This window comes from Pseudonaja textilis, chromosome 1 (genome assembly GCF_049901715.1).
Source record: "Pseudonaja textilis isolate UNSWEBS1 chromosome 1, rPseTex1.2, whole genome shotgun sequence".
Lineage (NCBI taxonomy): Eukaryota > Metazoa > Chordata > Lepidosauria > Squamata > Elapidae > Pseudonaja > Pseudonaja textilis.
In genome coordinates this window covers 303,940,237-303,958,469 of record NC_141990.1, presented here as the reverse complement: position 1 = coordinate 303,958,469, position 18,233 = coordinate 303,940,237, and the positions used below count along the sequence as shown (strand labels likewise).

Genomic DNA, 18,233 nt, shown 5'->3' with positions numbered 1-18,233 from the left:
AAAATATTTGTCATGCAGTATGTTTTCTAACTTTGTGTTAAACAAATTATTGTTATTGTTAACTTATTTGAATGAAGCTAATGATGCTAATATTTCCAATACTTATAGAGAAGTTAACACATATGGGCATTTATAAGCTTTAATAAAACTTAGAAAGGAATTCAACCAGAGGTGGTATTCAGCAGATTCTGACCAGTTCTGGAGAACCAGTAGCGGAAATTTTGAGTAGTTCGGAGAACTGGAAAATACCACCTTTGACTGGAGATTTTACAGTATCCTTCCCCTGCCACACCCACCAAGCCATGTCCACAGAATCGGTAGTAAAAAAATTTGAATCCCAGCACTGAATTCAGTACCTATAAAACGATCACAAAAGTGATCAATTTTCCAACCCTTCTAATGACATTGTTTAATATACCTTAAACTAAAGCAGGGGTGTCAAACTCATGTTGTCATGGTGTCGTCACATTATGTACCGTGACTTTTTTCTCCTTCACTAAACCAGGCTTAGGTCTGGCCAGCAGGTGACGTATCCGGCCCGCAGGCTGCAGGTTTGACAGCCCTGAACTAGAGGGTTTTTTTTCCTTCTTATACTATTCCTTTAGCCCTTGTTTTATTTGGAGATATTAGAAGTTCAGTCTACAACCGCTTGCATGCACAAACTGGGTTTCAGTCCTGAAATTAAATCAGGAGGAGAACTGAATGTGATTAGAATGTCAAACTAAAAAGCAGGAGATTCCACTTCAAATCCATTTTTAGTCATTAAATTCATTAGACCAGCCATATGCACATATTCAAGCTTAACTGTCTTGTAGGATTATGATAAGGCATGCAAAAGAATTGCGTATACTTCCCTAAACTCTTTGGCAGGGAAGATAGCTAAATCTAATCATTACATTTGTATAATTGACTAACAACACTTGAGTGATTTTAATCAAAAAGATTACCAGATGCGCTCTGTGAAATTTACAGCTTGAGATGCAGGCTTGAGTGAATGAATTTTTATTTTTGCTTCATTCATTCCTGATACCATAGCACATCAACACATTTTAAGATGTTACTAAATAGAAGATTTTTAAGGACATTGTGTGTTATCACAACTATTGCTTTGAGTATCTGTATTATTTTATTGCCTTTAGCACTTTACCAGTCAGTGGGAAGAATTTATGGGAACAAAGGACAACATCATCCTGGTGTGGTTAACAGAAATGGATCTGCAGCTGACAAATGTGGAACATTTCTCAAAGAGTGATTTTGATGACAAAATGCGGCAGCTTAATGTAAATATTGACTTCTTTTTTTTAAGGAAAATGTTTCAGATAGATTGGGGGAGATGGGTTACAGACGTCCTATTGATTATCTTAGTCTGGTGCTTGTATTTGGTACCTGTATATCTACTTAGTTCATTTAAATTCTTTGATAGAAGCCCCATAAATTTAGAGAACACTATTTAAACTGCTATCTAAATAAAACAAAGCTACATTTAGGATATCTGAAATAATAAGTTTGAGGTCTCTTTTATATCCAGAGTTGATCAGTCCTTTCTTGCCACCATTCTTGGCCAGTCCGGCTTAATTCCTTCTTGGTTATTGGTTACCATATAAGATTAGGAATTCCATGTTTATCCTTGAAAGATCATTCTTGTATCCCAGTTAAAAAAAAGATATCTTCACTTCATTTGTTTTGTCTCTATAGAGCTAGTTTCCTAGAGCTCTTGCACTCACCATCAACAAAAATCTTAACTACTTTATAGTTTTCACCTTTGGTTTTGGCATTCATGATGAGATCCCATTGCCTTAAGAAATTAAATGACCTAGGAGCTTCACTTGGTTTATTGGTATACAGCAGGTGATTCCCCCTAATACTTCCACCCAATTGAAGGACATCTAAATGGCTGATAAGGAGAAATAATTTAATTTATTCTGGTTGCTTACAATATCTATAATAAAGAGTAAAACAATTAAAATCCACAAAAACAGGGAGCCTGGACTAAAGCAATTAGAGCAAACAGTACAAAGAAATAATACGATAGAAGTTCAACCAATAAATTACACCTATATTAATCTCAGTCTAGGAACTTAATACAAAAAAAATTATGTGTGCATCCCTCCATCAGTAGTAACTTCAATATAGATTTCACTGGAGAGGTTCAAGCTATATACATATTTCTTTGTGCACAAAGAATTATTTAAATTATTGGGGGAGGATATTTGTTTAGGAATGTGTATAGGGATCCTACCAGATGCAGAGAATACTCTGCTTTAGTAGTTGGACAAAGCTTACATATAATAAAACATAAACTAGAAATAGCTTATTGGAAGCAGCCTCAAATTCCAACTGTTGCTAGAAAGCAAAGCCTTTGGTCTTGTGTACCTCTGTTAAGTAAAGGAGTGTACATATTCCTTATGCTTTGGGCTTGTACATGTCTCTTAGCCTTTGTTTTGGGGTTTAGAAGGCTAGCTTGCCACCACATCTTCATTCTCTCAGCTACCAGAAAGATATAGAAAGCAATTTGCATCCCATATTTGGTGAGAGCAACTCAGGAGAAGTTTATCCTTCCTTGCTAATAGCTTGCAAATCTCATTGATTATACTATGATGGCACTTCTTCATGCTGGGTTGAAATATTTCTCTGACATAAAGCCCAAATCAACTAAAAAAACAAGCTGGTAAATTGATTAAAAAACTAATATTTCTGTATTCAAAGTTAGACAAAAAAACTACCTAATAACTTTAGAAAAGGCAGAATTTTCCTTGAAGAGTAGACATCTTTATTTGCTTTATCTGAGTTAATTTCACCAAACTTTTGCATGCTGAAATATTCTGTGCTTCTCCTTATATGTTCCCAACCTCTCTTTATGAGATTGATTAATCTGAATTGCACTAATTAAGTAATCTGTGCAGTAATGCTTAAGAAGCATAATTATCTGTCTTTTAAACAGGGTTTCCAGAGGGAAATAATGCTAAACACCAGTAAGATTGATCAGCTGATTGCTTCTGGGTTGTATCTGATTCAAAAAAGTGAACCAGAGGATGCCATTATACTCGAAGAAGAACTAGAAGAATTTTATAGTTACTGCCAGGAAGTGTTTGGCCGAGTAGCCCGATTCCACCAAAGACTGATATCCTGGCATCCAGTAAGAACTAATGAAGTTGTATCTTTGCTGGAACCCATGTTGTTTCTTTGCCAATAGATTCATTTTCAAAAGCCATGTAGATATAAAGAACGTGGAAGATATATTCTCCACACTTCCAATAATTAAAACACTGGGGTATTTTTCCAAGTTAAGGAGGGGGTTATTATTATATCCAAAGTGTTTTTTGTTTGATTCCAGGGCACCTGGAAACTAAGCAGGAACGATATGATTAATGACTAGATGTAGGTCACCTGTTTATATGCTCTGGGTTCTAAAGAGAAAGACTATATGTATGTATTTATGTTTGTGGCTAGATGGGTGTGTCTGTGTGACAAATAAAACACAACTTTAGAAGATGGAATAAGAACACTTTGTTGCAATTAAATGACAGGTTATTTCTTTTCAGTGGTTTCTGATCTGTCTTCAAATGGCATATGATTGAATGCTTCAATCACAATCAAAACAGCTGTATCATGATCACCTCGCCCCTAAGGTACTAAAGATCATGCAGAGTTTCAGAAGGCAAGCCTTGTCACAGCTGGCTGGGTAATTCTGGGAACTGAAGTCCATCCATCTTAAAGTTGCCAAGGCTGAGAAACACTGATTTAGAAGAAAGAAGGGAGTAGGCAACTCAGAGACTGTTATAGTTGGGCAGTTAATAAATTCAAATAAGTAATCCTACTTTGGAGGATTCCCACTTTTCTTGAACACTGAGACCACAAAATAGTTCCATAAGTAATTATTGTTAATAACTTGTGTTCAATATCAGTATTTCTGTTGTCTTGTTGAGGGACTGGAAGATGAAAAAGAGTCTTCAGAAAATGAAGCTGATTCAGACCATGCAAGGGGGATGGAAGTTGATCCTTGGCCAAAGAAGATAGTTCCAGAGGGGCCACCATCGCAGCAGTCTCTCTGCCACCTCATACCTACTGCAGGGGGTCCTGAGAGGTCTGGCTGTGAGACCCCTGTCAGCGTTGATTCCATTCCACTGGAGTGGGACCACACCGGAGATGTGGGAGGGTCTTCCTCCCCTGAGGATGAGGAAGAGGATTCATTCTTCAGCGCACTCTCAGGTAAATGCCAACCCACCATCCTATCCATAAATGTTAATACTTGGAAATACACAAACAGTGACACAATCCAAATACACAAAAGCAGTCACCCAGTTTTTAATTTTGAACCCTCAGTAACTGAGCTTTGCTGTGCTCCAAATTCAGTCAAACCCATTTTATATGTTACATAGAATAAGATAGAAAAATTAAATGGAAGCGATCCAGACCTAAGAATTAAAGATGAATTTGTTTGGGCTGCCTTAAAATGCAGCATTGCAAATTAAAATATAGTTCTAATAATTTGCCTTATGAGAGCCAGTGCAGAAATTGATTCATCCTCTAAAGTTTATACCGTAATGCTGTTCAATGGAAAAGCTATACATATCTGGGTATTAGGAGAGAATATTAATAAACAGAGATATTAGACATACAAAAATGCATTATAACACATAAATTGCCTACAAAACCAGAACACTCAGCGGAACAAAATGAAAAAAAATATATGAAAAAAAATGGGATAGAATTAGGAGAGTAAAAAATTAAGAATGGATAGATGTTGAAATGAACATATTTATCCATCATATCTGAACTGAACAATTTCATTCTACAACTGTGGACAGTGTAATATTTTTGAAGGAGAGGAGCTTGGAAGTAAACTATACCTGACACGTTGACTTAAAAGATTTTATTTGTGACTTTAGAAATGCTACTGTACTGTGCTGCATAATATTGACAAATAGACCTGCTATAAAACAATGTGATTATGTTGGTAAAGGACCATTGCATGCTCAAAACTACCAGATCAAGTGAAAAAATTAGCACAGTCCTTCCTGATATGCTAGTTACTTAAAGCAGGGAACTTGTTATGCTGATAAACTTGTAGCGGGAAAATGAACCTTCACTCTTTCTCTGTCTCAAAACCCTTTTGTTCAATTTGTTCTGATTTATTTTCTTTGTTAAACAAATCTATGCACTGCCCTCTTACTATCTAAGTGAATCAGAGTAGTTTACAAATTATATTCAGCAAAGCTTCAAATGTGTAGATGGGAAAGCAAGAAGTAATTGTGAGAAAAAAAAACAATGCTGTGAATATTTCACCCCGCAGAGGTTCTGATTTCCTATTTCCCATGGAGACTTCCTAGGTAGAAAACCAAGTGGAAAATATTGTGAATTGGGTAGGATACACTATATATATGTACTACTGAAAGAGAAAGTGATCCTGCTCCCTTTGCAGTTGTCGCATATACTTTAAAAAAATATTTCAGCAGGCATTTTTAAAATATGAATGTGGTTTTCCCTGATCAAAGCCTGGCTGCAATCATTGTTTGAAGCCTTGTATTTGTGGTCTTTCTGACGTCAGCAAACATTGCAGGAAACAGGAATCATAAACATAATAAAAAAGAAACATTGAGGGCCTTTGCCCATTTATTTATCCCATCTATCTATCTATCTATCATCTTATCTATCTATCTATCTATCTATCTATCTATCTATCTATCTATCTATCTATCTATCTATCTATCTCTATCTCGGCCTTTTCTTCTTTTGCCTTTTCTTTTTAGAACTATTAGGAAAATTAACAGTTTTAAAAGAATAGCAAAAAGAAACGAACAGTGGATAATTTTATAAGGGCATGTAGCTAAATGGTTGCTGCCTTTATACTTTACTTCAGGGCATTTTGACCACTAGTTTTATTTGGAAAAAGAATGCTCAATTAATAGATATTTAACAGGATCCATCTGGGGCTGCTGTAATGCTACATTCTTGTATGGTGGGAAGGGAAGAGTGAACAGACTCTTGCAAAGCAAATGGTGACGTTATTCTTTTTTCAGATGTAGAAATCACTGAACATCCTGAGGCATATCTTAAAATGACCACAAAAGCTTTGAAAGCAGCTTCTGGTAGGCACCTGCTACTGCATGTGTCTCAACATGACAGTTTCCCTGTGCCGCACGCTGTGCTCTTCACACCTTCCTCATATGCAGGTTTCTGATTCCCTAGCTTGTATCACCACCATGCACCAATTGGCTCATGGTGGATTCTCTTTTTTGTTTTGTTTATTTGATGCTACATCATCCCCACATGTCTCTACCAAAGTTAAGACTATGCATTTTTAGTTCTCCATACCAGCATAAAGGCATCAAGGCCTTCTTTGCTTGTTCCTCACACTGTGGCATGCATCGACAATTTTGCTGGTTCTTTTCACCTGTAGGGCAACTTAGCTTTGCTTTAAAACTCCCTTTGCCATTCAGTTTAGGGTCTGACAGGGCAATCTGGATCCTTCTTTATATCTGTAGCCCAAAACAATTGAGCACTTATTATCCTTTAGAAGAAGTAAGGTTCACATGCTTTCATGAACAGAACCTGATACAAATGTTAAAATCTTTATTGACCAACCACATTCTCAGCCCAAGAAGCTGAATAGGTATTGATATTTCAGACAGAAAAATTGAGTGGCAACTCTCTAAAAGTCTAATGGTAAAAAAATATATAATACACTAAATAATTACCATTAGCTGACCTATAATGCAATCCCCAAAGCTGCCTCCTGAAATAAGCTACCTCATTCTGCTTACTGCTGGGGTCATGCATCAAGTCCAGAAGTGCTTTTCAACCTTTCCCAATCTCTTCTTTTATGATGGTGGTAAGAACTCCTATTTTCTTTGGGCATTTTCAGAAAAGAATATCCTCATAACTGCATGGCCATTTCACTGCCCATGAAACACTGCTGAAACATGTTTGCAAACAAGCATGCTTTGCAAAACAAATGGCAATATTATCCATTTTTTGTCATGCCATCCTTCCTTCTCTGTAAATATTTTTAATTATTTTTTCTATTACATCTAATTTTCTGTGGCTTTCTTTTACCATGTTGCACAACAGGGAAATCTGCTGAAACTCACATATGGCATCCTTCAGAACACCCAGTTTGTCGAAAGCATTCGTACAACCAGGAAGAGATGGTTAGAAGTGTCTTATCAAACAATGAGGATTCCAGCACATCCTACAAACCAGGCAATGTAAGTCTGGGGTGCCTATATATTATGAAAAAAACAGGGCTAAATTAGCTTGTAACAGACAGGCTAACTGTCTATATATGTACAAAATAGTGGAGTTTTTTCAAGACAAGAAAATTTGGAGTGGAATATCAAATGATATTCCATTTATACATTTCTCAATAAAGAATAGTTGGCTGTGAATCTGTGCTATAATTGTGTAAGAATATGATATATTGCCAGAAGACTTATTTACTTTCTATTCTGTGTATTTCAGGTGATACCACTGAGCACTAGGAGTGTGGATGACATAAAAGACATTTCTAGGATCTTGCCTAGTAAAGATTCTCAAAATAGCCAGAACTTCATTAGTGTCTCAGGCATAGAGAAACAGCCAGGTACGTTAGCCATGGTTCCTGTTAATTTTTTAAATATATTTGTTTACATATAAAAGTAACAATTATTTAGGATGTATTTTTTCCCATGTAATAATAGCATCATTGAAGTTAAATTTCTCAGAACTGAAAAATGGGGAATAAATAAAAACATAAATGTAAGCTCTTTAAATCTCAACAGAAGGAGAAAAGGAACAGAAAAGAGGCAACTGTAATATGAATAGATACTATTACAATGATTAATTTAAAATACAATAATCGGAATTTCTAATATACAACGGAAAGATGATCAAAGAGTTGAACAAACTGAAATTAAGATTTAAAAAGCAAGGGAATTTGACAGGAAAAAGCAAGCATTGATCAGATCAAAAGACCTCCCAAAACTTTCAGATGTTCAATTTATGCTGAAACATTATTACAGAAAGTCTAAATAGATTTCCCAAGTGACAAAAAAATCATAAATCTAAGATTTACAAAGGAGAAAGGTCTATTTATATGTTCTTATTCCTTCTACTCCAGATGTGATAAGATAGTACCTTGAGTAAGTGGTTGGGAAGGAGCACATTAAATAAAATAGTCCTTCTGGTCCCAAGAATGTATCTGCCTTTATTTCTGGCTTAATGTTCACAGGACGATTAGGCTCGCAGACTCCAGAGGTAATATAATACATTTCTAATTTAGACTAGTCCTTCCTCTAAATACACTATTTGGAAATTGAAGTATAAAAAGCAGTGGGGCTATTTTGAACATTTTCTATTTGTAGGAAAAATTAATTCTGGGGGGGGGGGACCAAAAAGATACACCACACTAATGTTCTGAAGGGGTATGACCCCCTCCCACCACCAAACAATTCTGCCACCATCTCATCTCAATTTACCCACTATGCACTGCAAATGAGTTTTGAAAATAATGCAATTACCAAAAAAACCCCAACATGTGCCCAAAATAATGTTGATCTGACCCAAAGTTGTTGTTTTTTTTTAAAAAAAAAAACCTGAATAATTTTGTATTAAACTGCAGGAACTATTGAAAGATGGGAACTCCTTCAAGTTCAAGACCTAAGCAACAAGCTGAGAATGAAGCAAACGTGGCAGCAGTGGCAACAGCTGAATGCTGACCTTACCAACATTGATATTTGGCTTGATAAAATGGAAGAGGAAATGGAGGGGTTGCAGGAGGAAGAACCACAACCAGTGAACAGTATTCAGGCCATAGACCAGAGAGTCAAGAAACTGAAGGTGATTTAAAAAAAGAAAAGCTGAAAAAGAAAAATAATCTCTTTGATCAACACTTGCAGGATATTGCTGATTCGGACAGATTGTCCATTAGCCTTTCAATCTTTTTTCCCCAACAGTGGACATTCAGATGTTGCTTGATACTACTTTCACTTTGCCTAAAATAGGTAGTCCTCGACTTACAACCCCAAATTTCCATTGCTAAGCAAGACAGTTAAGTGAATTTTGGGGCATTTTTTTTTTTACCTTTCTTGCCACAGTTGTTGGCAAGAATCACTGCAGTTGTTAAATTAGTAACACGCTTGTTACTAACATTTGGCTTCCCTGTTGATTTTGCTTATCAGAAGGGTGATCATATGACCCCAGGACACTGCAACTATCGCAAGTACATGCCAGTTGCAAAGCATCTGAATTTTGATCACGTGACCATGGGGATGCTGCAACGGTCGTGTGAAAAATGGTCATAAGTCACTGTTTTCAGTGTCATTGTAACTTCAAATAGTCACTGAATGAATGATTGTAAGTTAAGAACTACCTGAAGTCTTATGAAAGCTCTGTGTAAATGCATGCAAACAATGCAAGTTGCAAATTCTCTCTTTCACATACTTTGTGCGGTCTTTGTCTCTGGATATTGCATTTTCTCCATTCTGTACCATGCTGTAGGACTCTTGGGTCAGAAGTCCACCTGAAAACCACTTGATACAAAAAGGACATCCTGAAGTTCAGTCATTAAAAAGCTCTCATAGTATAGCAATAGATCCCAGTGAAATGAGTGGATCCAAATTTCACATGTTGTGTTTGGAAAGCGCTTGTACTTTTGACTAAACACAGGACTTTACAATTATCAGGATGTCCTGTACTAACAAAAATAAAATCAACTTCACTGGTTTGAATGTAGTTTATCAGCTTTCCTTTCCAATTTGTAGAATACGCTGTAGAATACAAATTATCAATTTGCAGAACACACTGAGAGCCAGTGTGGTGTGGGAAGAAATACCCATCTGGTTCAGTTCCAAGCTGGGAGAAAGGCACTGGAGACAAAATGGAGGCTGGAGGCTGATTGGAAAGAGGGTTTAATGATGGACAGAACCACCAATCATATGGTTTGGGGCAGCTGATCACATGGAGTTGAGAGTGAGGGTTTTTTATATCTTCTCTTGGGCTTTGCACTTGAGTTTCCTGTTCCTCTGCAAGAACATGTATTCTATTGGCTGTTGTCAGAGTCCCATGGGCCATATAGGGTTATGTAGGGGTCATAGCTGGACCTATAGCCAAAGTACAAATCCTAGGTGTTTGTTTGAGCTAAGTTTGTTTGAAGTTTGGTCTGCTCTGAGATGATGCAGTGAAGGAGCTTGTGTTCTAAAAGGGTGTTGGACAATTCGTATTATGGCTTAATGGCTTTTCCCTGTGCTGGATCCTGAGTGAGGGTATTTGCTTATGAATAGAGCTATCTAGTTCTCAATAAGCTCTTTATCTCTTAAGTGCTGGCATCTGCTCATAGCTATTACACAAGGTGGGGGCTGCTTCCTGTCTCCAAGAGCATGTTTCTCCATTCCTCCTTTAGGGAATGCCTTTTTAATATTTTCTAAAATATTTCATTCTTCTAGGAGAGGGGTAGGTGCTAATTTCTACAGTGGTTTAAGGTGGTGGTCTGAGTCCATCAGAGTCCAATCTTAGTTGTTGGAAAGTCACTAGGTGTCCAGGCCAATCACCTCTCAGCCCAGCCTCCATTGCAGGATTGCTATGGTGGAAAAAGTGGAGGAGGAGGAGGCAGCCCTATGAACATTACACTGAGTTCCTGCAGTAAAAGTATACGCACCTAATAAATAGAAGGAAATTTTTCCAACCTTATTTTGGTGCTGCTGCTTAAAATCATTTTTTTTTCACAAAGAATTCAAATTTGTTTTTTTTCCCCCTTATCAGGATATGCTTAAAGCCTATAATAACTACAAGGCCCTTGTACTGTCAGTTAACCTGACAAGCAAAGATTTCAAGCAAACAGATAGCACTGGATACAAGGAGCTTCAGAACAGACTTCGACGGGTAAATTTACGATGGGAAAAGGCGAATATTTTACTGGAAAACTGGAAGAAGAATTTACAGAAAGCTCTGATTCATTGCCAGGTAAATAGCACAATAGCACATTATGTTTGTACCTTATTCTTAACAAGTTAAAATTAATAGGTTAGCAAATGCCTATGTACAGGCAGCCTCAATGTGTACTCAGTGACCATTTAAAATGATGGTGAACAAATAGTGGTAACAGCCAGTCCTTGAGAATTCTGTCCGTCCCAGCAAACCATTCCCCCATAGTCACATGATTGCAATCTAGGCACTTAGCAACCAATTCACACTTAAAGTCAGTTGCAGCACCCATCTATCACATTAGCACCATTTGCAACATTTCCTGACAGCTTCCCCAGAAAGTCAGTGGGGAAGCCAGCAGGGAAAATCACCAATCACTGGGATAATTCTCTCCCACAGTCCTGTGTTTCTTGTGCATCCAAACTGTGCCTTCCATGCATCCCCTCATATCACATGCTCCCAAACTCACATTACATTTCCCCTGCACATTTGCACCCTCCTCAACCCTCACCATGCTTCTTGTACACTATTGCACACCCTCCCCAACCCACACTGCACCTTCGCTGCACACCTCCTCGCTTTGTCCCCCCCATCCAGCATTAGCTATTTAACTAAGTCTTGCAATTTCCTGTCCTCATGACTTTGGCTGTAGGAAGTTAGCAGGAAGTTGCCTTATCTAATATCACCCAACAACGTGGGATTTGGTTAAAGATGGCAATTGGAACTGCAGGAATTGCCACTGCTAAGCAGTACAGTTGGATTTTACAGCCGCATTGTTCAATGATGAAAATTCCAGTCCCGGTTGTAAGTCGAGGAGTACTTGTAGATTTAATGAATCAGCTGCCACAAAGTTACATCTTGAGGTTACTTAATGTGTTTTTATATGATTATTTTCTGAAAAATGAGCACTTGTTTCTGCAGGATTTTCATGAACAGAATCAGAAACTGCTGCTGTGGCTGGCTGCTGCAGAGACACGGAGACACCAAGCACAAGTTAAGGAGCCAAATGCTGATCCTCACAGAATACAGGAAAGTCGAAAGGAATTAATGGTAAATTTAGAAAGAAAAAAAATCTGGAGCATCTAGAGACAAATTATTGCATCTTCAGCATTATGCATTGGGCCTCCTTTTGAACAATGGGACTTGCTCTACTCCCCACTACAGAGCTCATAAATCTGTTCCATAAATTTCATTTAGAATTATATATAAACAAGGGGTCCAACCAACCATGGTTATTGCAACCCATGGCCTATTGCAAGTGTAGAGATCCAAGCATGATTGATTGACATGTATTTGAGTGGATGTTGGAATGCCAAGCTTCTAGTTTTGGCTTTGGGGCATTGGAGTCCTGTTTGGTGTCCTAATATATGTTTAATTCCCATGAAGCAGGATTCATTGGAAAGTATTGTTATATTGTTTGCATGTATAAAGTCCAGATATTCAGCTGCACCTCTAATCCAAGACTCTCTCGCAAATGCTACAATCAGCCAGAGTAAAGTGAGTGGATGAACTAGTGATATGATTCTCTAGGAGGCAACTTCCTATGGTTGTTAATGTTTCCTCTTATATATTTTAAGCAACTGGAAAAAGAGCTTCTGGAACGGCAGCTCCAAGTAAATAATCTACAGGAAATTGCTGAATACTTGCTTGTCAAACCTGACGGAGAAAAATATATTGAAGCTAATGAGAAGGTCCATGTTATTGGGAAGAAGCTTAAACAGCTTCTTGAAGGAGTTTCATGTGACTTAAAGGCCTCACAAGGAAGACAGGTAGGCTGGACTGCATGTTCCGAATCTGATTACTCCAACTCTAATTTTGGAGAAATAACAGAGGTAAAGCTTTCTTCTTGTTTGTTCCTCTAGGATGTAAGTACATTTCAGGTGAATGGGGAAGAATTGGATTCTGGAAGCTATCATCAATTATCAGAGAAATCTCCCATTTCTAAAAATAAGGCAAGTTGTTTGATGGTTATTTTGTAAAAGTTTTTTCCCTTTTAATTTGTTTCTTTTTCTCTGTCATCATTCAATCTTGGTAGGTAGTCCTTGACTTACAACCATTCATTTAGTGACAATTCAAAGTTACAGCGGCACTGAAAAAAGTGTGATGGTTATTCACACAGCCGTTGCAGCATCCCCATGGTCACATGATCAAAATTCAGATGCTTTGCAACTGGCATGTACTTATCACAGTTGCAGTATCCGAGGGTCTTATGATCACCTTTTGCGATTTGATAAGCCAAATCAACGGGGAAGCAAGATTTCACTTAACAAGCGGGTTACTTACTTAACAATGCAATGATTCTTGCCAACAACTGTGGCAAAGAAGGTAAAAAAGAAAATGGGGCAAAATACACTCAACAAATGTCTTGCTTAGCTTTGGAAATGTTGGATTCAATTGTGGTTATAAGTCAAGGACTACCTGTATATGCTTTCAGGTATTGACTCTCATGGTTTTGCCCACACACTATGCATTGGGCCAAGTAATTTCCATTGTACATGTTAAATGATACTTTATTTATACTAGTGTATTCCTGAGACCCCATGACAACTGGCAGTATAGAGACCATGGCAGAAGGGATGCATTGTACAGCCAAAATACTCCTAGGCTGACTGTATTTATATGCAATTTAAACGTGTTTGCCTTTTGTACATGCTATTGCTTTGGGGTTTTATTTTTTTATGACTAGCAGTAGTAATCACATTTTAAATATCTACAGGTTGATGAAAAGAAGATCCTGCAGAGTAATACCAGCAGCAATGTTAGGTAATGCTTTTCAATAAACAGTTTCTTCTGTGAACTAAAAATTAGTATCAAAATTCCAATAGATTTAAAGTTCAATAAGAAATATTGATTATTTGAATGCAGATTTGCTTAGCTGTAGGAAATGCTAAACAACTTAGGATCATGTAGAAGGAAGGAGAGGTGATGTAATCCTTTATGCCACAGTCCTCCCCCAAAATCCCAAAGTCCCCAATGGATGAATGAATATTTGCATTTCCTTAAAAAAGAAATTCATTCAAGTTTGAATTGTGTCAGAAACATAGAAGGGAGTGAAAGAGTCGGTCTTCTCTTCTTCTCCATGGTCCAAAGCATGGTAATTGCATGATCTCAATGTCAGGTTGAGTTCAATTATTAGATACTAGCTGCATGGTTGGTTGCTAATGTCTTTAAGTATTCATAGTTTTCACAATGCATGACTTGTGAAATATTTATGACACTTCATATTAAAAACCATGGGATTTGGTGTAGAATTACAAGTCTTAATAGTTCAGACCACAAAAATATTTCATGCTGAAGCAAGTCTTAACAATATTTTTTGCAAGAATTCAGTCCAGCAATTGTTTTTGACCATGGCATTTGGTATCCAAGCTTGAAGAGGTGGTGCCAGTCAAACAGGCAATATAGGGCTAGAAGGAATCAAAATCTCACTTGGTACAAGAGAGTTTGTAAATTGTGCGGTTCCTTGGTGGTCTCTGAACTTGATTATTTTCTTGCAGACATTGCCAACTAGGTAACATCATTAGTGCCAGAAGAGAGAGAGGTTTGCTCTTTGTTTATGTACAAGTGGCTTGCCCTATTTATAAGTTGTCCTCTGTTTGCAGGATGGGGGAGAAGGAAGAGACCAATTCGTTTGCACCCAAGAAGCATGCTTTCTTCTGTCGTGTCCTTCGAGCAGCATTACCTTTACAATTGTTCCTCCTTCTCTTGTTGTTTTTGGCCTCCTTGATCCCCGTCTCAGAAGAAGACTACAGCTGTACTCAAACCAACAACTTTGCTCGTTCTTTCTACCCAATGCTACGATATATTAATGGACCTCCACCAATTTAAAGACATTCAATTTTTTAGTTAATATTTTCTATGGAGTCCTCTTTTTATGCTGCTAGAGTTTGTCCAGAATTTCAGTTCCTTAGTAACTTCAACCAGGGCTTAGGAGGCACTGATGAGTAACATTGACAATATTATGTGGAGATCTCTATTGCACTCAACAGGAACCAAACTAGGAGGCTTCAGTTCATCTTCTGAGTATATGCTATTGCTTCTCATCACTGAGATAACAATTTCTTAGCAATTTCAGTACTTGGATTGGGTGGGTAAGAGCTGTTAATTACTTAGAGCTTTGTACAGGAAAGCTGTTTCTATATATTTTCGAACTATACACAATGTACTTTATATTTTTTGCACAGTGTGTGATCAATCAGTGATCTTCATGCCAGAAAGAACTGGTGAACACAGAATTTACAAGACTGTGTCTTGTTGGCATTAAAATAATTTCTCTAATCAAAGATAAATGCATAATCCCCTAGAAGATCTACTGCATAAGCCCAATTATAACAGGTAGAAGCTAGAGTTGCACAACAGCATGGCTGCACTATTCTGTCTTTTCTCTTCATTTTGGTGAGTCTTGCAGAAAACTTCCTGGTGGAGTGAGCCCATCATTTTTAATGTAAAAAAAGAACTCCTTTTTCAGGTGGTACTTTGCATGCAGGGAGATCTCTTTCTGAATTTTGCTATTTTAGTGGAAAAACAACTTCAATTTTTAAAATATTTCTTATACTTTAGAATTTTAGGAATCTTACCTATTCAGTTCATGAATACGTATGTTTCCCAGATAGATTTTTATAGTGCTTAGTCTACTTTGTCTGATGTCTCCTTTTGTACGGTTTTTATAAAAAGAAATGAAAATGCTACGTGTAGGTAGCCTTTATTGTTTATAGAGGTTTTTTAAAGAAAAAATAATTAGTGTTGATTATCTCATACACAAACAAATGGATTTTGTGGACATACAGCTTTTTAATCAAACCCATTTATGTTTAATTTTCTTTGAATAACATACAGTAAATCAGAAATGATTTATGCACGATGATTTAAGCATCATTCCTGTGGCTAAGACAGCAGTATACTGTATATATGCACTGAAAATATTTGGGCCTTTATTTTCTTTCTCTCTTGATTCTAAGAATTAGCATATAACATTCCTGCATAATTCTGATAATGAATTACAGGAAATTGCAGATCCAAATCAGTGTCTAGTAGCTCTTTTTCTGACTTACAAAATAAGCTCATGGAAGCTTATTTATGTTTGCCCCAAAAGGTGTGACCAAGTTTCTGATTTTTTGACTATCATAGATTAATGCAGCTCTTCTTCTCTAATGTCTCCAATGGGGAAATTACAGGGAATTAACATAAATAAAAATAAAATACATGCTGGATCTTGAAATGAGAGGGAAAGGATGGAGGACTAAATGGAGAAAGGAGGGGTTTGTCTTATGGAGACCTACTATGTGCCTTCCATACACAGACAACTCCTGTTAGCTTTAACTGATATACAACATCTCTTTTTGCAAAGGCTCCATATCAATGACTACCAAAGGGATTTATGAATTGAGGAGGTATCAAGAAAGGGCCATTGTTCTCTTGTCACTGCTTTAGAGCTTCCTGCAAATCTTTGCTCAGTCTTTTTTGAAAATAGAACACTGGGTTAGATGCCTTCCTAATTTTCAAGTAGGATGCTGCCTCATCAGTGAGAGGCATCACATTTAAAATGAAGTGGAATTCATCTGATGGTTAAAAAAATGATTTTATTTAAATCAAAAATACACTGCTTCTGTGTACAATTCAATCATGTTTTCCTTATTAAAATTCCGCTGTTTATAGTAATTCAGCCTTTATCTCAATACTTCATAAAATTAAGTTTTCAGAGACAGATTATAGCAAATGCTGCAAATTCCTAAATTAGGTGTAACTATTCACTACTAGAACGCATGACCTTGTGTTGTCTTACTATAATTAACTCCTGACCTTACATTCCCATAACAATTGAATCCAGAGACAATGTGACATGTTTATAGTCTTATATGTACTTCTTTCTTCTACACAAAACAGATAACAGATGTCAAATATCAAAAACAATAGCACAGGTGATCAGTCTGTAGCCTACCAGATGATACTTGCCCATGATGGTCAACATTTTTAAGCATTACCTATGCAGATTGGTAGTTACAGGGGTTAAAATTTTTCCATCAGGAAGCCCCTCATGGTAGTTTTCTTATCTTTAACAAAAAAAATTAAAAACTTGTTACAATTGGGGGGGAGCCTAAAATATAATAACCAAAAAAGCAGACTATGTTTGCCATTCTATTGTAGTTTGCAGGGGTGTAGATCAGGGGTGGGAAACTTGCTTAGGAATTCTGGGAGTTGAAGTTCACAGACCGTAAAAGGGCCATAGTTCCCCACCCCTATCTTATATAATAGTAAGCAGCCCTACCAAAAACTAATGTTTGGTTAAGCACTATCCCATTAAAAGATATCATTCCCCTTCCAAAGAAGTAACACATATAATAATTCAAGGCACAGTTAGATAAATTGTCTTTCCTAACTGTATGGCTATTTTTCTCCCATTCATATGGACACTTTTAATCTTTCTTTTTCCTTTTTTCTTCCTCTTTCCCTTTTCTTTCTTTTCTCTAAATTTTTCCCTCTTTTCTTTCTTTTCTTCTTTTCTTTTTTTGTTTATTTGTGTATGTATTGTTGGTTGGTTTTAATTGTAAAAACTACTAAACTATATTTTAAAAAAAATATACCATTCCCCTTCCAAAGAAGTAACGCATATAATAATTCAAGGGCACAGTTAGATAAATTTTCTTTCCTATCTATATGGCTATTTTTCTCCCATTCATATGGACACAATATAAGATAATGTACAACAACAAAAAGTATTAATTTATAAAAGTCAGCTGCTAATCCACATGATCCTAGAACAGGTCATAAAGAGATCAATCTGTAACTACCTTGAAAATAATGTGGTAATTACCGGATGTCAGCAGAGATTGTTCAAAAACATGTTTTGCCAGAGCAATCTTATCTTATTATTTGATCAGATAACTTTCTTAATAAATTGTGGGGTAGCTGTAGATTTCAGTTTGACATTTGATAAAATATCTGCATTCTGAACAATAAGCTTGTTAAGTTGGTGTGACAAATGACTGCATAGCTGGCTGGGAAATTGGAGTTAATCAGAATCTGCTTGTCTTATAAATGTGATATCAGGTGTGTCTAATTCAAAAAAGACAACAATATGGGTGCAACTACATGATCAAAGCCTGTTTTTTAACTTGCCAATGACTCAGGACTTTGAACATGTGGTCACATCTGTAATTTTGACTTTTATTAACCCCCCCAACTCCCCAGGTTCTGCAAAGATGAGTTAAGGCAGGGGTCCCCAAACTTGGCAACTTTAAGACTTGCGGACTTCAACTCCCAGAATTCCTCAGCAAACTATGCTGGCTGAGGAATTCTAGGAGTTGAAGTCCACAAGTCTTAAAGTTGCCACAATT

The 18,233-nt window shown here is 36.9% G+C and overlaps 1 protein-coding gene across 12 annotated transcripts in view; it reads left to right on the top strand.

The window, feature by feature from the left end:
• Nucleotides 1–16,557, top strand: part of SYNE2 (spectrin repeat containing nuclear envelope protein 2) — a 229,008-nt gene extending 212,451 nt beyond the window's left edge. For 11 of the 12 annotated variants that reach the window (XM_087922313.1, XM_087922312.1, XM_087922311.1 and 8 more), the window contains 13 exons: nt 1,140–1,280; nt 2,942–3,136; nt 3,927–4,209; nt 6,021–6,089; nt 7,072–7,208; nt 7,462–7,582; nt 8,600–8,817; nt 10,738–10,938; nt 11,821–11,949; nt 12,477–12,668; nt 12,762–12,851; nt 13,616–13,662; nt 14,502–16,557. In XM_087922313.1, coding sequence (XP_087778439.1) covers nt 1,140–1,280; nt 2,942–3,136; nt 3,927–4,209; nt 6,021–6,089; nt 7,072–7,208; nt 7,462–7,582; nt 8,600–8,817; nt 10,738–10,938; nt 11,821–11,949; nt 12,477–12,668; nt 12,762–12,851; nt 13,616–13,662; nt 14,502–14,727 — 2,049 coding nt within the window. In that variant the 3' untranslated portion in view covers nt 14,728–16,557. The remainder of the gene's footprint in view (nt 1–1,139; nt 1,281–2,941; nt 3,137–3,926; nt 4,210–6,020; nt 6,090–7,071; nt 7,209–7,461; nt 7,583–8,599; nt 8,818–10,737; nt 10,939–11,820; nt 11,950–12,476; nt 12,669–12,761; nt 12,852–13,615; nt 13,663–14,501) is intronic. The other variant, XM_087922315.1, reaches the window with a different exon arrangement.
• Nucleotides 16,558–18,233: the final 1,676 nt, after the last annotated feature.